Source organism: Morchella importuna, assembly GCF_003444635.1.
Source record: "Morchella importuna strain M04M26 chromosome Unknown Morimp01GS030, whole genome shotgun sequence".
Classification (NCBI taxonomy): Eukaryota; Fungi; Ascomycota; class Pezizomycetes; order Pezizales; family Morchellaceae; genus Morchella; species Morchella importuna.
This window is the reverse complement of record NW_025763427.1, coordinates 294,025-315,335: the sequence shown is the minus strand read 5'-3', so window position 1 is coordinate 315,335 and position 21,311 is coordinate 294,025. Positions and strand designations below refer to the sequence as shown.

The window sequence follows — 21,311 nt, the reverse complement described above, 5'->3', positions numbered from 1 at the left end:
TACGAACCCGAAGAACCAAATTAAGGGCTAGATTCGAGGTTGGCTGGTTGAAACCATGGGAAAGACAGCGATATGCATGATACCCTGTGATGACCCTCCGGCGGTTAATAGTATACATACGTACTTTTCACTTCATAGTGTTTCTGGGCTGGACTAGACTAGACTGGAATAATATGTCTGGGTGGTGCTGGACCCGGTTATTCTGCGTGCACGAGCTTTGCCCATATGCGGACCCAGACCACTCTGGAAACGTAATTAAGCGCTTCTGTGTTATGGGTAGATCAGCTACAATATGAGGTGCCTGAATATCGATAAAGGGATTTTTTGGTTCGGAAGTTGGGTTATATAGATGTCTCTCATTATATACATACGTCAACCGGTCTACTACATGTAGTTAAAGATAAGACCTACCGTGGATAGCAACGTAGTATCTCGATCCAATCCCGCGAAATGAGCATTGATATCGAGGTACAAAATCTAACTACATGTATACATATGCCATGTAATATGTGTACGGTGTACCAAGTATGTAGTGTCGTCACGTGCGCCCTATAGCTAGCCCTGGAAGTACCGCCATATCTCAAAAAATTGGCTAGCTTCCAGAGATCAAAATTACTTGTATGGGAAACTTCTGATGCAGATCGATGCCATTCAAGCAATCACTCGAGCGATAATCCCTGGCCGGAGATAGCCAATTTTTCGAGTTTTGGCGGTATTCGATTCCATAGTCAGTTTTCGCAGTACATATGGCACGAGAAGCTATGATGGGTAGGTGTGTAAACTTCGGCGTTTGCAGCCAATCAATCTATAGAAATTGGGAGACTACTCCCATAATGGTACTAGCGCCTAGCCCAACGGTGGAATTTTCTCTTATAATTCCCATGCAAAAAAAGTTCCTCTAAAGTTGACACACCCACCCCTTATGCTTTCTCGCCCCATAAACTTATACAATTAGAGAGCATGAACGGCTAGCTAAATCCACCCCTGTTTTGTGGGCATGTGAAAGATAAGGTAAATTTTAACCCTTTTTAGTACCGCAGGGCAAACATTTCTTTTTATAAATCTTAATAGCTATATTACTAGTACTTGTAAGTGGTATACCTGATGACAAAAAAATACTGTTCCCAACCAATTCCCTTTCATTTATTACTCCTTCTTCGACGACATATACATGTAGCTTTTGACCGACTCATCCCCCTCATTTATGTGTCTACATCTGGCTGTCTCTTGTTTGTGTATATATAGTATGTACATGTAGCTACAGCCGCCGCCTCTCGTTATAGTGACGGGGTCGGGACCGAAAAATGGTATCCTTATATCGAGGTTATCACTATACAGAATGAGGGTTAGGTTTTTTTGGATCGAGGCTGGAAAGAAAAATAATCTAAATTGACAGCGATTCTTAGGGTATAGACGTGTGACTGTTTAAGTACGTGTACAGTCTCGTTCGTATTTTAGTCTTGTTTCCAGGCTTTTTGTCACGTAAAATGCCTGAAAATGCTGGCCCTCCCCCCTTTCTGGGTCGCTTGCCACACCCAAATTTACTCTTGTTATAAGGATACCCATACAATTCACTAAATACCTAGTGATATCCTTATATAAAAAAATCACTAAACCCCATACTAAAAAGTTGGGACCGGCGGGTGTCATCCTTATAATGAGAATATCACTATATGCAGTATCACTATAACGACTCGGAGAGGCGGCTGTATTCATAAGTACTTCTATAAATGGTCATTGACCATCTTTTTTTTTTTTTATTATATCATGTAGTTTTATTGCTTCTAGGTACAAAACTCTGCATGCAGTCATAGACTATGGCATGGTCATTGACCATCTAAGTCACCCTAATTTATATGAATATGATTGAATACATGTATAAACCGATCCTCATAAGCCTATAGGATAGCACACATACATGTACATGCATATAGTAGTCATTATTCCAAAATTCGAAGCGTTCGTGACTCAGAACGCATGCACAACGTTTTTTATCACCCGGTATAGGTCATGCAGCACAATCAGCTTATCATGATCATGCATACCCCTGATGATGATAGCTATATAGGATCAGTCACAGAGCTCTTACATAGCACCTTTTGTCATTGTGGATTAACGGTTAGCGTGCCGCCCAGAATGGCGGTCGGTAGAAGAAGGCAAAACTTCCCCTTTCTAAGCACGTGTTCGGTCGGAGGAAAATCCTTTTGATTGGTCTTAAATGTGTGGCTACATGTATGTATGTACATGTGTCATCATTGGGCATCATACTCAATCACTCGGCCCAACCCCTCCAAATACTTGGATGATCACGAGGGCCCGCCCATGGGCTGCTACTCATGTCATGTCACCACCACACTCCGTCACCGGTAATTGGTCCAATACGTGAGGAGTTGTAAAGAAATTTAAGAATGACGAAGTTTTATTTCCGGATTCTGATTCCAAGGTACCTACGCGCGAGCTAGCTTTGGACTCATACATGTACATGTACATGTATTCAATTAGTATATCCTTAACCAACCACAACATCCAGTTATAATAGGTAGTTGGTATTTATACATGCTTACAGGTTTTATTAAACCCTTTGCGATTTATGGTATTTCTGAACATTTTACTACTTGCGCTTGCATACTTAAGAATGTAGTGAATACGAGATCACAAACTATCACTCGCATATAATATACAGAATAGGCACGGCAAGTCGTGTGGATACTTGATCTCGATATATACATGTACTTGTAGTCATAGCTGATCACTCGCACATTCAAAATTAGCCCTTCCTTTTTTTTTTTTTTTTTTTTGTTTAATTCATTAATAATTAGCCCTTCCTAATTGTGGACGGGGTTAGGAATTCATATTATCGACTGTTGTAGAGAGGGTATTGAATCTACCTTAAAACTTCAGGGTTTTTTTCTTTCTATAATCGGTGCTATATAATTTAGGAGGTTCTGGGCTAGCCTATTACACCTTTTAACGGCGCTAAACACCACTCATCACTAGACACTAATATAAGAAGTTCCCAAATGTATATAACAGGCGCATAATTACCGCCCCATGGGCCCAGCTCAAGTGTGTAAGTTGGGTGTTACGAAATCTTAATCTCCACATGCTGCGCTGGAAGCCACGATATACATAACTGGCCTGCATGCCCCATTCCACGATCATTTTCAGTATCTCATCCGTGTCACTCTCATCTCAGATCTACCTCATGCATCTCTGATGCCAGTGGTAAGCCTTCCCGCACCGAATTCTCGAGGGGTTTGAGAATGACGGTGATGCGTTTAGCGGGGGTGTCAGATGTTGTGTGTAGCTAATACCACGTCCGATGCCTTTGCAATCTCTATACTGTGACTTCTGGAGGTCGAGCGGCTTCTGCTAGTTACGATTCGAGGGACGGCTGGTCTGTTCAGTGTCACAGTCTACTCGTCGTGGATGCTATACATCTGTAGATTCCTAGGTTCTACATGGACCCGCCTCTTCCTATATGAGTCTGAGTGTACTGGTGATAGGATTGCGCAATTGTGTTCACTGCTGGCTGGATGTCTAAGGCAGCTATTGCTGTTTGCAACAGATATGAGTAACTCGGCCTCGGGGATATATAGATGCACCATTTCTGTCGACTCGGGAAGGCGACTTCGTGTGTAAGGTAGTGCCTCTTTGGGTGCCTACCTGGCCATAATATCGACAGTGGACTTGAGGGCTAGTGGTGGGCGGTGCTGCGGTACAGAGAATTGTCATGATTGGACCGATATGGTAGGCGGCCGCTCTTCGTGAATGGTTAAATTCACCTGTAACTTATAACGGCCAATCGTTGGTTGTAGTACTGCGATTTGCTGTTGCCAGTCAGTCCATCATGTACTTTGGATGTTGTTCCGGGTGGTTTTCATGGTCACTCAGGATTACACTACTCGCTCTCGGTGGGCAAGCCGGCGGCCGGTGCGGTACTCAGCACATTTATGTTCATGGTTTGATCGATGAACTCGCGTTCAACTGTACTACTCACTCCTAAACAGTGCATTTTCCTGCTGGTGTTTTGGCGCGCACACCGAAATGTAGAGGGTTTAGCCCTGTGTCAATGATAGTTATGCGTGGATAATTATTACCTTGGCGGTCACCCTTTAGTTCTTCATGCCATGGATTGTTCAACACAACCACTTCGCTGGCCTAGATTCACAACCTTCATACGATTTACAGAAGCCTATAATACCTGGCAAACAATACGTAATTATAAACTTCCAATATATACAGTCCTTTTTCTTTTGCTAAAACTAGCCTAACTTACTAATAATACTAACCTCTTCCTACCCCTACTAAGAACCCCAAAAACCCCAACGCCACCGTCAGCTCCTTCCCAACATTATATAGCGCTCCCCTCTCCCTCTGCACTCCCTCCATATGCTGCCTATAAACCCCCATATACGCCGACTTTGCCCCCCTTCTCACCAGCATCTGGGCCAGCTCCCACCTGCCACCTAAAATCGCCGAATCCAAAACCCCTCTATGATCATGATCCGTCTTCGCATTTATATCTGCGCCGCGCCGCACAAGCACCTCCGCCACCCTCTCGTTCCCGTTTTTCGCCGCTAGTAGCAGCGCCGTCAAACCCCCCCGCGTTTCCCGCGCATCAACCTCCGCACCATAGTCCAGCAGCAGCCTGGCTACCTCCACGCACCCGCCCACCGCCGCCAGGTGTAGCGCCGTCACCGTGTGCTGCTGCGCCCGCTGCTGAAATCCGAGGACCGAGTAGCGGTGCGTGCGCGCGTTGACGTTGATACGGCCCGTCTCAAGAAGCATCTGCAGCGGCTTGGGGTGCCCGCGGAGGGAGGCCCAGTAGAGCTTATGGTAGGGCTCGGAGGCACCTTCGGGTTCTAGGTGGACGTTGCAGATCCCGTGGAGGATGAATTGCGAGAGGGTTGGGGCGAGGAGGGCATGTAGTTGCTGGTTTGTGCGGAGGAGGGCGCTGAAGCTGCGCGGGGGGAGGTGCGTGGAGATCAGGAGAAGGAGCTCATTGGGGAGGTCGAAGAGGTGGGACATTGCGGAATGTCAGATAGCTAGCTAGCTGTGTGGTAGCTATTGGTATATATTGGAGGTGATGAGGGGGGATTTGAGTATTTGCAATACTCACTCCTCCCCGCACTCATGAGTGCGGGAGAAGTCGCTTAAGTATCTCTCTGTTCACATTGTCTAGGGCTAACATGAATGTCTGTGTATTTAGGCAGACATATGATAGATAGGACAGCCACTGACGACATGTGAGCAACTAGCCTGGTATATAGTTGGATGTGTTTCTTCAGCAATCTGATCACTCATCTGGTGTTACACAACATACGCCTCGTTCCGGCCAGTTAAGCGGGCCAGCAACAATAAGCTTATCTGCGTCGAGGCATACATAAGGCGTTTCCACACCACTCACATACCGATATTTGGAATTGTCGACTGGCAAACAAAAACAACATATCTACATGTACTTACCTACCTAGGTAGTGCAAACATCGCATGATGTGTCTCTCCCCTCTTTCTCCGGCATATTCCGCCGGATTACAATACAGCCCTTGATGTTGGAGCATATATATAAAAAATACATGTACTCATATTATATAAAAATACATGTACTCATATTATAAACCATAAATAACGAAGGCCCAAATAAAAAATGGCCTACTTACCTGACCATCTATGTAGATACAAACCACCGTCCGATTCGCGCCCCCAAAAAACGATTAACCAGAACCATCTGGGTAGCAGGACACGGCATATTCCGCTACAACTCATGTGATCTTCACGGGCATTAACGACCTACCCGCAGCAATCGACCTCTAGTGATGGAGAGAGAGCATATTCTTGGATCTGACATATCGGCAACCTACCATGGCCATACCATTCGGATTCCGGATATTTCCAGTTCCCATGGGCGTTCGGCTACAAGCATTCCCGGTCATGACCTATCCCCGGGAGCCCTCGGGTTCCTCTGAGCAGTTATTTACAAGGTGCGAAGGAGGAGAAAAGATTTTGGCTTGTAATCCGGAATGTAAATTTATCCAGCTTTTTGGAGGGCTATGGTTGGTTGGTGCCGTCATGGGATATCACTCGGGGATATACCTGCATTGGTAATAGAAAACGGTTGCGCGGGCCGGATCTACTGATTTTGGGTGAATTGAGGGATATTAACGGCAATTCTGTATTAGAGGATGGGGGTTTTGGTGATCTGGACTGCCCCTTGTAATGTATGGGTGAGACATTGCTGGTCACTCGGCCAGGTCCACAAATAACTCTTCCCGGAGAATCTAGCCAAGATTCCAACCACTAACGCGAGATAATCACTCAATTTAAGGTCTAGTCCTAAAGAACTTAACTACAATAAAAGAAAACTTCAATTCTCAAATCAAGGCTTTAGAAAAAAAATCGATATCAAATAAGAACACAGGCTACCACAAATGGATCGCAAAATGCAACCCATAACCCACCTCATATGTAACAAGACAATCCGCACAGTGCAACACCTAGGTCTCGATAAGATTCTCCTCCTCAGCAGGACCTTCTCCGGAATTATCTCTCGTGTCCTTATTGCCCTCCCTCTCCTTTGCTTTGCCCTTGCCCTTGCGGTCGCCACCACTTCTGGCATAAAACTCGTTGATGACCTTGGCTGGGATTCTGTTGAGCAGCTCCTTGGGGTAGATTCTGAGCAAGCTCCATGCCAAATCTAGAGACTCAAAGATAGTTCTGCTCTCGTATGCTCCCTGTGCGACGAAGGTCCTCTCAAACTTCTCCAAGAACTCAAGCGACAAACGATCCTCAGAGGACAAGGCCTCCTCTCCGACGACAGCCTTCATACCGGCAGCATCACGTCCAATGGCGTACTTCGCGTAGAGCTGGTTGGATACGTCACTGTGATCCTTCCGTGTCATACCCTCGCCAATAGCAGATTTCATGAGACGGGAGAGCGAGGGGAGAACATTGATAGGGGGGTAAATTCCACGGTTGTGTAGCTGTCTGTCGACGAAGATCTGACCCTCCGTAATGTAACCAGTCAAATCGGGAATGGGATGGGTAATATCTGTGAAATATTAGGACTGCATCAATGCTTTGAGCTAGGTAGGGTAGGGCTGGCAAACCATCGTTAGGCATTGTCAAGATAGGAATTTGAGTGATTGATCCATTTCTTCCCTCGACACGACCAGCACGCTCGTAGATGGTAGACAAATCCGTGTACATGTAACCTGGGTAACCACGACGACCTGGCACCTCTTCACGGGCAGCAGAGACTTCACGAAGAGCGTCGCAATAGGCAGAAAGATCGGTAAGAATGACCAAGACGTGCTTCTCTAGCTGGTAGGCAAAGTACTCCGCAGTTGTCAATGCCAATCTAGGCGTGATAATACGTTCGATACTGTTGCAAAATATGGTCAGCCCAATATATATCTTGCCAGCTACCCATTATACAGGACTTACGTAGGATCATTTGCCAAGTTCAAGAACAAAGTAACCTTCTCCAAAGAACCGTTCTCCTCGAAGTCACGTGTGAAGAAACGACTGGTCTCCAAGTTGACACCCATGGCCGCAAAGACAATTGAGAAGTTGTCGTCGTGACCATCATGGACACCCTTGGTATTTCCGGGACGCTTCACGAGACCTGCTTGACGACAGATCTGGGCAGCGATTTCGTTGTGAGGAAGACCGGCAGCAGAGAAGATAGGGATTTTCTGACCACGAGCTACGTCTGATGTCAGCCACAAATGTTCCGACTGGGGAATTTATTGCACAAAACACGGTAAGCTCACCGACAGAGTTCATTGTGTCGATAGTACTGATACCAGTAGAGATCATTTCCTCGGGATAGACACGAGAGTATGGGTTGATGGGGGATCCGTTGATATCTAGATAATCCTCTGCAAAAACCTTGGGACCCTTATCAATAGCTCTACCAGATCCATCGAAGATACGACCCAGCATATCCTCCGAAACAGGGATCTTAAGATTCTGTCCTGTGAATTCTACGGTTGTTTTGCGTACGTCGATGCCGGAGGTACCCTCGAAGACCTGGACGACAGCTCTGCTACCACGGACCTCCAAAACTTGACCGGCGCGCTTGCTTCCATCTGGTAGGGTGAGGTTGACAATCTAATATCTTGGGCTTAGCTGAGCTTATTCTTGATTCCTGGATGGAAATGAAGCTCACCTCATTGTAGCGAGGAAATTTGACACCATCTTTACAAGCGAGTTAGCTCGAATTCCAATTGATCGCCAGAACGCCTCAGTAAACCCACAACTGCAGATTAACTGCAGAGCCACACTGTTTCCACCGAGCGATGTTATTTGTAAATTTGGTGGTGCAAATACCTAGAATAACCAAAGGTCCGTTGACACCAGCTACCGTGTTGTAGTTGATTCTTGGGTTGACCTAGTATCTTTATAAGCTAGGGGCTTATATGAACCTCAAAACGGATATATACCCCATAATTACGTGTAGCGGCAGCTGCGTTAATAGCAAAAGCCTACATGTTACAACGAATTCCTTTTAGCTCAATCGTAGAAGTAGCGTGGGTATATGTGGGCAACACGCACCTCTTGGGGTGACATAGGTCCAGACATCTTCCGGGTTATTATTCGAGTGTTCGGAAGTTGTTTATATGGGGGGGTCGTGTATCTAGGTATTGAGGGGAAGGATGACGAGTGAGGAGAGGTGAAAGCAGGCGGGCCAGCTGGTTGCAGATGACGGCCGTGACTGGGTTGACCCCCGCCGTCATCACGTGGCAGTGGGATGCCAAGTGACTACTAACGTATCCCGATTATCAGATGGTAAGGAGCCGCATCTGATAAGTCAAACGACGCACTGCGATTGGTGTTTTAACGAATCTTCTCTGCTTATCTCTCTTTACGCGTAGCTAATTTCGTATCTTACATATCCTAGGAACATAATGGAGTAGACTAGAAGGCTGAGAAAGGATTCTGAAACCAATGATGTTTGCCGTCATCATGTGGCTGCAAATATGAGGCTGACAAAACCACAAAATGACACATTCCCAGACCCCCCGGTCATCCCCTAACTCTTCGCTCTTTACAAAAAGACAGGCCCCTCATCGCTCATCTCTTGAGTTGACTTCGATCTTGCAACCCTTTCGACTTCCCCACAACGTCTTTCCTGCCAAGTATCAACTGCATTGAAACATCAAACATTCGGAAGAGGACAAATCCAACATCAGGAATTTCAATCTCATTCCCAATTTTGAGTGGATTTGATTTACGAATCTCAATCAGCTCAAGCTCAAACAATGGCCTCAACAACTACAGACGTTACTCCCCCTACGGGGCCCTCCTCCGAAAGGACAGGCCCAAATTCATCACAACGTGGAGGCCATAGGGGTCGTGGTAGGCGTAGTGGCAGTGGCCCCGGAGGAGCAGGAGAAGGTCGAGGTGGTTCCCGCAAACCCCGCGGCGACCGCAGTGGAAGAGGAGGCCGTGACGGACGCCAGCAGCACCAAAACAAACCCCAAGATGGTGTACCGGAGGATGAGCAGCGACCAGAGTCAAGGGCTAGTGTTTTGGCTGGTCCTGCTGCGCCTCAAGCAACAGCCGTGGTTAAGCCAGATGCCGATGACGTTGCTTCAGACGCGGATTCTCCGGTTTGCTTTATTTGTGCAGATCCAGTCATTTACTCTGCCATTGCGCCGTGCACTCATACTACCTGCCACATATGTGCGCTGCGTATGAGAGCGTTATATAAGAATAGGGCTTGTGCCCATTGCAGGGTAAGGATTTCTCATGCTTAGAAAGTAGCGAAAATGGGCCCCTAACATACCGCAACAGACAGAGGCGGAGTGGGTAATATTCTCAAAGCTTGAGGAAAAGAAATTCACAGATTTCACGGCATCAGACATTGTCTCGGCAAACGAAGCCCTGGGAATTAAATTTGACGATAAAGCCATTGAAAGCGACACAAATCTTCTATTGCACTACAATTGTCCTGCAGACGATTGCACTCGAGCGTGTCGAGGTTGGCCGGACTTGCATCACCATGTCAGGAGTGCTCATTCAAGTGTTCTATGGTAGGTCCACCATTGCAAAACTGAATTATCTTTGATTATTGTTTGGGGCCAGATTTTACAATTATTTTCTGTTGAAAGCATAATTACCAATCGAGCTCACAATCTGGCTCAGTGTTCCACACCCATGCCAGTTTTAGCCATTGCTAACCTATTACAGTGATCTCTGCGTTCGAAATAAAAAGGTTTTTACGCATGAGCATACACTTTTCACCCAGCAAGAGCTCCGCAAGCACGAAAGGACAGGTGATGATCAACCAGGCTCCGAGAATCAAAGTGGATTCAAAGGCCACCCAGAGTGCGGTTTCTGTCGGCAACGATTTTATTCCTCCGATGAACTCTTTACTCATTGTCGGGATAAGCACGAGCGCTGCCACATATGTGATCGGAGAAATCCAACGGCGCAACAGCAGTATTACATCGACTACAATGCGCTCGCAGCTCATTTTACGAAAGACCACTTCATGTGTGCAGATGAAGAGTGCATGGAGAAGAAGTTCATTGTTTTTGAGAATGAAGTTGACCTAAAAGCACATCAACTTGAAGTACACCCTAATGGACTCTCAAAGAATGCAAAAAGGGATGCAAGGAGGATTGATCTTAGTCAATTCGCGGAGCCTCGGAGTAACGATAGAGGTGGGAACCGTCGCCGCCGCAATGATGGTCGTGGGCAACAAGAACGAGAGGAGGCTCCAATAAGGACTGAACAACAAATGACCAGAGCTGAATTGGCATATCATAGAACATTGGCTGTACAGAGTGCCCAGTCCACAACCCAGAGGACATTTGGGGGACAATTAACGGAGCCGGCATACGCTGCTAGAGCACCACCACCCTCTACAGCAGCGGGACCAGCAGCGCAGCCTGTGGCTGCCACTACAAGCCAAGCACCCCCCGCGCGTCCTCCAGCACGGCCCGCTGAGCCATCCCCAGCGGTAGCAGCGGCGGCGGTGGCCCGGGATGCGTTCCCGCCTTTGGCGAGGCCGAGTCTGCCCGTCTCAAGACCAAGCCCACCCGTTTCACGGCCGAGTCCACCGACTGCAGCTGCATCTTCTAGTGCTACTCGAGGCCCAATCACTAATGCTGGTAGGGGTGCACCGGTTACAGATGACGTTAAGAGGTTGTAAGTATAAATCCTTAGGCCCAGAAACTCTGCAAGGCTAACCTTTTGTAGGAGACATGCTGCAGTAATTGACAGGGCGTTCAATATGCTCCGGCACAATGATAAAAAACTTGACACCTTTAAAGCGGACATTAGCAGGTATCGTCAAGATTACTTATCAGCCAGTGATCTGGTCAATCAATTTTGGGCCCTTTTTGACACAAACGCCTCTGAACTTGGCATTTTGATAAAAGAACTTGCCGATCTTTTTGAAGACGAGCCAAAACGCCAAGGACTTCTCAAGGCGTGGAACGACTGGAAAGTCATTAATGAAGATTATCCCCCCTTTGCTGGCGCCTCTTCCTCTGGTTCTGGAGGCACGCAAAACTCTCGTGTACTTAAGGTCAAGTCCTCAACGTCTCATTCAGCGCGATCCACCACCGCCCGCCAGGGCGCCTGGGGAGCCGCTGCAGTAGTTCCATCATCTTCATCTGCATCCTTTTCTTCCGCCCCTTCTTCCGCATCTGGCCCTGCACCGCGATCGGCGAACCGTCAAGGCCCTGGCGCACATGCCCCAACACCTTGGGTAGCGCCTAGTGCCCCCGCTCGACCGGCAGCGTCGGGTCCTTCTGTTGTTGCTGGACCTTCAAGAAAGGTGGGTAAGGATGAGTTCCCAAGTCTACCCACGAAGCCGCCGCCACCACCGGGATGGGGCCCAATCAAGAAGAAGGATCCGTATGCGGCTTATAACGGTGCCCCTCCTCCGCAGGTAGGCGCATGGGGAGGAGGAGGAGGAAGCGGGGGTGAACAGAGTGCTGATCCTAGTGAGAGCGAAGAAGTCGGCGGGAGCAGCAATGCAGGGAAGAAGAAGAAGGGCAAGCAGAAGCAGATCCTGTTTCATGTTGGACTGTAAGCAACTAATGATACCTTGTGTCGAGCTTGGTGGGGAGTTTAGTCTGCTTTTTCATGTATTCTAATAGAACCTATTGGTTTTAGATAGCAGCTCTCTTACTTGGACTGGGATACATACATGTAGGGTACATGTAGATTAGTGCTTTAGTGATATAGTCAGAATTGAAATGATCCATTCATTGAATGATTTCTCACTCCACTATAGCCTAATCTCAAAGCATTGAAATCAAAACGTCCCGACTAACTCGAGCCAATGAGTTTTGTTAGTGCTCCGTTCGTTCTATTATTATGCACATAATGCCATTCCCCTCTTTAAGAATGGAGCGGCAAAGGGCCAGGTATCATCTTATCATTGTGATTTTATTCATCTTATGTCCAGCTCCAGGGATTTATGCATTGTATCCGTAGAGGTTGTCCTAATCGTAATTCCACAACAGACGGGTACATTTGGACCTATTACCTATCCGTTGAGGCGTAAATGCTAGATTATGATGGTTCTTATTGAGTTTAGTGCTTTTCCCGGATTTGGAAATTATCAGCGTCTGGCTATCCCACGGTTGAAGTTGATTGAACGGCATTTTATTGGCGTCAGTCAACAAAATCAGATACGCTCTGGTTTAAGAGATAATCCCACCTATTCTCAAAACCACCTGAGAACAAAGAAAACCTACATGATCACCTAATAGTAATAGTTAGTATCAATCACAAGATATCACTCATCTCAAAACCGGGTAAGCGCCTAATCGATCATTACCCTCCCGATCCCATACTAACCACCCCACTACCCCACCAAGGGTCACTCTTCGATATACTCAACTTGAAAACAAAAAAACATGCCCTCAGCACACCCATCAATCGGCTTCCAGGCCGTGATTCTATGCGGTCCTGGCACCTCGCTCTACCCATTCACAGGCGCCGAGGACCTCCCAAAGGCCCTGCTACCCATCGCGAACAAGCCTATGCTGCACTACCCGCTCGAGTGGTGCGAGAAGGCCGGTTTTGAGTGTATACTTACCTTAGTCCTAGTTCTCAGTGTGTCATAGATAGTTCACTTTTGTCTGATACTTCGTGAGTTGCGTAGCAATCCTTATCCTGACGCTAAGTGAGCACCACACCGCAATCCAGTCCTACATGCGCTCCCACAGGTTGCAGAAATCGTCAATCTACATCCAAGTCGAGCCGGCCTCGTCCCTCAACGACAACCTCGGAACAGCGGACGTGCTCCGTATCGCCTACCGGAAGGGTTGGATCAAGGGTGACTTTGCCGTGCTGCCGTGCGACCTTGTGACGAACCTTGATGCCCAGGAGGTCGCCCAGCTATGGATGGTTGAGCAGGCAGGTTTTGACGGGGATATGGGGCAGCGGTCGCGGCGGAGCCAGAAGGGCGGTGATGGGGATGAGGGTCGGCGGGGCGGACTCGGGGTGTGGTATGAGACGAGGGGTGAGGGCGCGGTGAAAGGGCAGGAGACAGACTTTTTGGCAGTGGATGGCGCAGTGAAGGGGGAGGGCGCGGTGGATGGTGTGACGCAGTTGCTTTTTACGCTGCCCGGTGACTCGTTGAGAGGTGGGGGAGAGAATGCGAGTATAGAGCTGAGGGGAGGATTGTTGAGGAAGCATCCGAATCTACAGCTACTGGCAACGAGGAGGGATAGTGGAATCTACTTCTTTCCGTATTGGGTACTGAAGTTTATCGATAGAAACCCAAAGCTGAACTCTATCAGGGAGGATGTGTTGCCGTGGTGGTCAAAAGCGTGTTGGCAGAACCAGAGGCTGGCATGGAAACTCGGGCTGCTAGAGATCCTGGAGGGAAGTGCAGAAGGTGGCGACGATGACAGCGAAGATGGTAGCGGCGAGAGGTACCAAGTGGGTGCTATGAGCTCCACAAGGAGACGGAGCTTTTCGAACAAGACGAGTGAGGCGGAGCGGGTGTTCGCATCCAGGGTTCCAACGACCTCGGGGGAAGCGGCCGCGATTGCGACTGCAAGCTTACAGGGGAAGAAGAACGGGGATGTCCAGATCCCTTCGATTACGGCGTATCTACCATCTGCGGCGACGGGCTTCACGAGACGGGTAGATACAGTGCATTTGTATCTTTTCACATCGCTTTATCTTGCGAAATCTGACCCCTCTGTTCCTTCCACAATGATCAAGATTGATCCTTCGTCGTCGATTGACCCGAAGGCGAAGGTTACGAGTTTCGACTGCCTTGTTGCAGACAAGGTTTCTATTGGAGAAAGAGCCCTCATCAAGCGCTCAGTTCTAGGTAGCGGTGTAAGCATTGGTAAGAACGTGCGGCTGACAGGATGCGTCCTCATGGACGGCGCAAGCGTTGGTGAAGGGGCAAAACTAGAGGGATGCACAATCGGGCGAAAAGCCATCGTAGGTGTCAAGGCAAACTTGAAAGACTGCGAGGTAGCAGAGGGATATGTCGTCGAGGAGGGTGGTAAGTTAGCCACTTCTTGGTGATGGTAGTGTAGATAAATGGTAAACTGACCGCATCCCTTGCTATACACAGCGGAAGCTAAGAATGAGCGATTCGTCGCATTCACTGGTCTCGACGGAAATTATGCATCAGATGCATCCGGCCTCGGCTCCGACGGGGAATATGACGACGATGAAGAGTCGGAGGAAGGTAACGATGCGCTAAGGGGAAAAGATGGTGATGAAGAAGATGAAGAGGAGGAGGAGGAGGAGGAGGAGGAGGAGGAGGAGGAGGAGGAGGAGGAGGAGGAGCCCGAAAAGGAGAGGAAGACACTACCCGCAGAGCCCAAAGCAACACCCACCGCACCTGCGCCGCCTCCCCCCACATCAATCGCAACTCCAGCACCTGTGAAGGTTGCCGAAGCGAAAGCGGTCGATATCGCGGAGGCTGCTGAGATTGTAAAAGCCACCGAGAGTACCGCTGATTTATGACGGTCGTGGACCTCGGTATGGGGAGTTTGGGGGCTGGTTAGAGGGATTAAAAATATTTTTAGTAAAAAGGATAGGAGGGAAGGCTAGAATTTATACTGTTCGGAGTTGTTTATGTTGATTATGCTCTTGTATTATTGATTCTACATGCGCCAAAATTATTTAACGTATAGTTATTATTTGTATTTAGTGAATGGGATGTTTGTCAATGTTGTTTTGGCATCATAGCGCATCACTCGGCCGCCAAGAATACACGATGTTTGATAGAAAGAAATCATGAAGACTTGGATAATTGATAGATGTGAGAGTGTATTCAAGGATATACAGCCATCTACACTTATAGTCATAGACATGGCATGCTGTATCCGGACACGGTTTCGCTGTGCTAGTCCAGACATGAACGGGTCTTTGCAGAAGGCCCTGGCCTAACCATGAATGAATGGATTGAATATCGCAACATTCATAACTGGCTGGCTGGTCTACTAAGATAATAGACCTAATCTATACCGAAGGAATGTCCGCACACTAGGGAATAGTTGTCGCTTAATATAGATGACGGGCGGTTCATGGACAGCCAAACCGAGGGGGATATACGGGTCTATTAATTGGTGGAGTGGTCCATTCATGAATGTTCGTGATCAATCATATAGGTTATTTTACCGTTCGACTAGGTAAGGCTAACTCTCCTGATTAACTACACTACGTTACTGCCGTAGACCTGAGAGTCATAACCCACCCAGTTTTAACCCACTCGCTTTCCATGGTTTCATAAACGGAACAACTACGTAACAAAAATGGCGCGTCTACTCTATTAACCCCAGTCGGCCATCGATGCATAAAGATATATATGATGATACAAGAACGCAATTGCTCGTAATGCTAAGATGAAAGAAACAACGCTAATTTATCTTTAAAGGAAAACAAAAAACCATGAAATTAAAAGCCAATCACAAAGATATCTCAACCTGACTCAACCACCATGCGTGCAACAGAAAAGTCCAAACTTATAATTAGCACCTCAGCGGCAATAAATGCTGCACAAGCGCAGATTGTCGACAAAGCGGGCACTCAGGCTAAAGTTTGTTAGTTATAATGATCCATAAAAAAGAGACCTTGGGTTTACAAACCTTGCTACGACACCACTCACTAATACAGCTCCAGCAAAATACATGCCCACACCCCGTTGCCGTTGGATCCTTCATATTCTCTAAACACAGGGTACATTTCCTGCCCATCTCTCCACTCATGAAGCGCATAGTCTTCTCATTGTCCAGATCAAACATCGCTCGATCTCTGTCCGCATCCTGGACATGTGTCTCGGGGTTACTTAGTACCCCACCCGTAGCAACAATGTCGACCGCCTCCTCATCGGCCGTGATAGCTGACGTATGCGAGAATGTGTTCGAGATATGGAAGTACCCCTGAGTAGCCAACTGCGCCAACAGCAGCAGGCCCAAAACTTCATACCCAACTCGCTGCTCATGCGGCGCAAGTCGCTTTGTGAAGATATACCTCAGCCCCCAGATGCGCTTGGAGAGGTGGTAGTATGCGCCAGTGAAGTAGAACATGCCCAAGTGCACAGCAAGGAGGCTCTCCGTGGATGTGAGGGTGTCTAGGTTCTCCAGCAGGTACTTCTTCACTTTCATACCTACCGAGTCTGGGCCCTGTTTCTCACCATTCCGCTGCGCCGTTGCGGACTGGAGCTTCTGCCGTATGCGTGATCTGAAGCGCGGAAGCAATTTTGTAAGGAAATATGGGACGAGAATCGTAGTTAGGATGAAACCAGCGCGACGCTTAATCCCCGGGAGACGGAGGGTTTTGCACTCGACATGAAGGATATCACAATATTCCTCGCCGAGTGTGCGCGCACCGCGAAGAGTCGTGAGAGTAAGGTAAAGGATATCGGCGAGTGTTTTGGTCTCGAGCGTGTATTTGTGAAGGATTCGAGCTCCTGGTTGGCTGTAAGTTGGGTGAACACATAATGCACTGCAAAGGAGGCAATGAGGTCACGAACCATAGACTTTCCGGAGGATTGTGGAGATCTGCTCGAGTAGTACGCCTTGGTAATATGCGTCCTTCTGGTTCGACCGAACTAAGGTATGTTAGAGATCCTAACCACAGTATGAGCTACCTGTGCTTAGAGGGGGCGTTACTTATGTCCGGGGCGGCAGCAAAGGGGAAGTTAAACGCTGACTCTGAGGAGGGGGCGAGGACGAGGAGGCAGTAGGCACTGCTGGTCCATTGGCGATGGCGGCTACTGCTCCGGAGGCTGTTGTTTCTGTAGCCATGTATGTGGATGTTTACAAGCTTTCGTGATTGAAATCTTGGGTTCGAGTTGTTGGCGTTGTGAGCAGTAGCCAGAGAGCCTCGGCTTGGGAATGGATTGACGTGTTTCCTTATCTGATCATCACACCCGAGGTCTCACAACTCTGAAGCTTCCTGGCACTAGAGTACCGCAATAATAGTATTTAAATCCCTGATATTTTGAATCCTTTTAATTTTGATATGGAATCGGTTCATCACAGTACGTTTTATGCTGGAACCTATCACACACATGTGAAATCCATGCATGTGCTTAATAAACTTTCACACCCATGAGCTCTCTAAAAGCATAAGATTGAAGCCACAAAAAAAGCTCGAAAGGTATTTTTGCACGTACACACAGTGTTGCGAGTTCACTTAAGAGTGGCTGTAAAACGAATAATGATGATCACCCTTTCTCACTCGACAGCATATAGCCTTGGTCAATGGCGAACCGACTCAATGGCGAATACGCACTTATTACATGTAGCCAACCAAAACCACTGCAAATGTAGAGAAAAGAGTGTGATTTCAATAATAGAATTATGCGTAATTTATTTTAGGGTCATCCCCACTATTAACTATAAGTACAGCCACTCATCAAAAGTGTTCGTGATATGGTTTTAATGTCAGTGCGCAGTGTGGCGCACCCATAATACTGATGTTATTAAATTAAAGTTGAGATTCAAACAACGAAAAATATATAATATAGTTTGCGACTACGTATAAAAAGAAGATAGGTCATTGATCTTATTCTTCATTAATTTGGGCGACATTGGTTACTGGGAAAGTCTTCACTTGGGGGGTTCTTGATGGTCCGCCGTGGTTACATATGGAGAAATGTCTCACTCCGAAATCGGAATCACGAACACTTTTGCAGAGTGGCTGTATGTACAAGTAACCAGTAGAAAAAACTAACAAACAAAATCGCGGCTTCTAGCTAGTCGTTCTATTTAGATGGGATGCATATATATGGCATAACCTTGTAGCTTGGCTGGTTTGATCATCCGTCGTTAATTCAAGTATCTAATTCGCTATCGACGTAAAAAGGACTGTACTAGTAGGTCCAGTTTCGAGAACACCCAACTCTCCTGCACACTAGTACATATTGCAATTACAGATTATCATGCAAGTTAATGTCAAAGAAAAATAAGTACATGTATGTATCTATACCTACGATTAAGTTATTGCACTAGCACTATTAAAGTACATGTGCGATATATCGGCGCACCTATATATATTCTGATATTAATCTGTATGTAATTAGAAAACAAACTTCGCCTCTAGCTACTTTTTTGCTTAAAACTTTTCGTATTTGAATGGATGTATCTGCTTGGATACCACGTAATTTTTCAATAAGTGTGATTGCAATTGGATATGATGTACCCATTTAGCCGTAAACCTCACTGTACCTACGTGAGTACGTACCCACGACCCACGAGCTGTCAATGCAGTACTGGCTGCGCAAAGTCCCTGTTACACATTACCCGAGTGGAGGCTTCAATCTTCCAAATGCCCTTCATGAGGTCAGTTTAAGCAACCCGCCAAGTATGTGCATATTACTGATCCTTGTGAGGACAGCTTTCCAAAGAAGCAGATTGGTCTTCGACGTGCCTCGCGCCGCAAGCAGAGCAGGTACATACATGTAGGGTATGTGCTCTGCCAAACATGCAATGACCCCTGCAGGTGGAATGAAGTAATTGTCGGAACTATAGTTTACTTCGTGCGGACCACTCGATAATGCTTTCCGAGCTTTAAACCGCGAGGAGTAGGTGCACAACTGATCAGGGAACCCGCGGTTTAATTCCTCTCAACCGGATGACGCAATTAATGAATTGTAGGCTAAGCATATCTTTTCACTATCTTGCAGTGAAACTAAATCTCAGATTGCAGTATTCAAGCGGCCTGCCGATAGTGGTATTACAAACTTAATATGACTTGCTTCCTTTGGTTATAAACGTGTATACTTGAATTAAAACATATTTTTTCTGGATTACAGTCTATTCAATTTAATCTTTCACTACCACTACTACTACTACTACTATTATATAGATCTAGACTAATTGTCCCAAATGTTGATATGCTTTGGTTGGCATATAAATGATCTACATATCACTTAACCCTTACCGAACTACTAATTCCGTGAACCTGAACTCCCGAGAATCCTCTTCCCAAGCTTGGAATAGTCTTGTATTGAATGGGGGGTCGCCACATCAGTTGTAGTCTTTGCCAGAAGTATATAGTGTCAGCCCTCCCCACATTTCAGCCCGGCCCCCACCAACTCTCACCACATCTCAAGCTCCCGGCCCCGCACCAACTCCCACTCTGTCAAGCTTGTATATAGCCTTTTGAAATGTCTATATCTATTACGAGATTTCCGGTTGAAGTCGGTTGGATTCAAGCCCCCAAATCCTTCCTACTAATTAGCTAACGCATCGATCGACTTAAACAGCTCCTTAAGCTAATAACGACCAGTCTTTCCGACAATGACCTCTGCAATTTTGCTCTAACGTGTAGTATCTTCCACGATGCTGTTCACGGAGATCAAGTTGTATGGCGAAATCGATTTCTTAGTGTTTACGATGATCCCGTAAACAGAACCTCCTATGACTGGAAAGCCACATACCAGAAAAGACAGCGCCTGCACAAGAAAATGGCGGGGCTATCATTCCGCAACGGCCAATCGAAGGAAGAATTAGAAGACTTAGAGATTTTATGGGACATCTTGGTAGGTTCGTGAGCCAAGTTTTACAACAGCTCTCTCCTGTGAGGAGCATAATACTGAAAGCCGCAGATGCACGTGGCAATATCCCCGCCGAGGGGGATCCGGTGGATGGGCGTAACTTCAGTCACATACTTCCCCTGCATAGTGAGAGAGCTATCTTCAGCTCACACTCACACGTAGATGTGCATCCGCTACTAAGTGCTGTCAGCTTGATGCTCGCCCCATTGTTGAATCGACCGAAACTAGCCTTCATAAAAGGTTCCCAGGGAATTGTCTATAAACCTGATATAAATCGAGTCATCAACGCTGATGGCACCCCGAATCTAAGTCTCTTAGATGCTATCGCGAGGCTATTCACATGGCACATACACCCAGATTCTCCGAGTGATTTGTTTCACCAGCGGACCTTATTGACGCCAGGTGAATTGCCGGGTTTTTGGCAGGGAAGGATGGGAGATGAGGGCAAGATACCGATGAAGTGGTTCGGAGCTTATAGTTTGTTTCTTTACTCCTTTTGAGCTGCTCCTCTCTTAAAGGAAAAGTAGCAGTTACTGATTTGATTGCTGGATAGTGTATTCAAACCCAACTCGAATCATAACCTATGATGGCGATGAACTCTCTTCCGACAGATCTGACGGCTATCTTGTTGATATGACGCTTACTATTTCCCAGTCAGAAGCGGAAACGTCTGGGACTTCGACTACAGTATTCACTGGCATTGGGAAGGATTTTGATACCTTCACAATCAAGTCTGGGGAGATAACGCCGATCCCATCCCCACCTGGCCGGCTCTCCACAGTTAGTGGATGGAAGAAGATAGAATTTACAAAGTCTTACACTCACCACGGATGGTATTATTCGGGCATTATTCTTCCTGGGAATAATATGATTCTGGGTTATTGGATGAGAAGCAAGGAGGGACTCCTCACCAGGGGCACATCGGGGCCGTTTATTTTCTGGAGAGCCCCGGAGAGCAGTAGTTTGTTGAATAGGGACAACAGGGTGTCATTTGTCAGGGTGACGGCTTAATAGGCTTTGTGAGAAATGGATTATTATAGGGTCTGGTAGCACAATATTCATTGGCTGTAAACTGTTATGCTATAGAAATATCAGGATTTGTACTATTGTAAGCTGTGATACCTTTGTAACAAGGGAAAACCTTTCCTGAAGACGAGCCTTTGGAAATCACTTGTATTAAGATACTTGTACCAAATCTACCGAGTTCCGGATGATTCTTAAAGATTCAGTATTCATATAAGTTCCAGAAGCCTGATCATTTCATCGAGATAAGCTACATGCAGTGTGCGCCAAAACAACCATTATC

General features: G+C 46.9%; 6 protein-coding genes across 6 annotated transcripts; 3 read left to right on the top strand and 3 right to left on the bottom strand.

Moving 5' to 3' along the window:
- Positions 1 to 4,287: 4,287 nt before the first annotated feature.
- On the bottom strand, positions 4,288 to 5,031 carry LAJ45_08547 (uncharacterized protein; the record flags this gene model as incomplete). The annotated part of the gene is made up of 1 exon (XM_046118097.1): positions 4,288 to 5,031. The coding sequence occupies one exon, from the start codon at positions 5,029 to 5,031 to the stop codon at positions 4,288 to 4,290; it is 744 nt and encodes a 247-aa protein (XP_045968695.1).
- Positions 5,032 to 6,497: 1,466 nt separating this feature from the next.
- LAJ45_08546 (uncharacterized protein) lies at positions 6,498 to 8,586 on the bottom strand (the record flags this gene model as incomplete). Its single annotated transcript, XM_046118096.1, has 8 exons — positions 6,498 to 7,051; positions 7,110 to 7,384; positions 7,447 to 7,708; positions 7,776 to 8,115; positions 8,174 to 8,202; positions 8,335 to 8,395; positions 8,448 to 8,489; positions 8,560 to 8,586. The coding sequence occupies 8 exons, from the start codon at positions 8,584 to 8,586 to the stop codon at positions 6,498 to 6,500; spliced, it is 1,590 nt and encodes a 529-aa protein (XP_045968694.1).
- A 680-nt stretch (positions 8,587 to 9,266) lies between these two features.
- Positions 9,267 to 12,139, top strand: LAJ45_08545 (uncharacterized protein; the record flags this gene model as incomplete). Its single annotated transcript, XM_046118095.1, has 7 exons — positions 9,267 to 9,743; positions 9,802 to 10,040; positions 10,198 to 11,157; positions 11,212 to 11,224; positions 11,286 to 11,298; positions 11,394 to 12,048; positions 12,136 to 12,139. 7 exons carry the CDS (start codon positions 9,267 to 9,269, stop codon positions 12,137 to 12,139), a joined length of 2,361 nt encoding a protein of 786 aa, XP_045968693.1.
- A 745-nt stretch (positions 12,140 to 12,884) lies between these two features.
- On the top strand, positions 12,885 to 14,964 carry LAJ45_08544 (uncharacterized protein; the record flags this gene model as incomplete). The annotated part of the gene is made up of 3 exons (XM_046118094.1): positions 12,885 to 13,056; positions 13,133 to 14,494; positions 14,567 to 14,964. The coding sequence occupies 3 exons, from the start codon at positions 12,885 to 12,887 to the stop codon at positions 14,962 to 14,964; spliced, it is 1,932 nt and encodes a 643-aa protein (XP_045968692.1).
- Positions 14,965 to 15,979: 1,015 nt separating this feature from the next.
- Positions 15,980 to 17,481, bottom strand: LAJ45_08543 (uncharacterized protein; the record flags this gene model as incomplete). The annotated part of the gene is made up of 6 exons (XM_046118093.1): positions 15,980 to 16,034; positions 16,089 to 16,107; positions 16,184 to 16,912; positions 16,976 to 17,053; positions 17,115 to 17,361; positions 17,416 to 17,481. 6 exons carry the CDS (start codon positions 17,479 to 17,481, stop codon positions 15,980 to 15,982), a joined length of 1,194 nt encoding a protein of 397 aa, XP_045968691.1.
- Positions 17,482 to 19,615: 2,134 nt separating this feature from the next.
- Positions 19,616 to 21,016, top strand: LAJ45_08542 (uncharacterized protein; the record flags this gene model as incomplete). The annotated part of the gene is made up of 6 exons (XM_046118092.1): positions 19,616 to 19,648; positions 19,715 to 19,994; positions 20,057 to 20,091; positions 20,196 to 20,245; positions 20,316 to 20,482; positions 20,559 to 21,016. The coding sequence occupies 6 exons, from the start codon at positions 19,616 to 19,618 to the stop codon at positions 21,014 to 21,016; spliced, it is 1,023 nt and encodes a 340-aa protein (XP_045968690.1).
- Between the last annotated feature and the right edge of the window lie 295 nt (positions 21,017 to 21,311).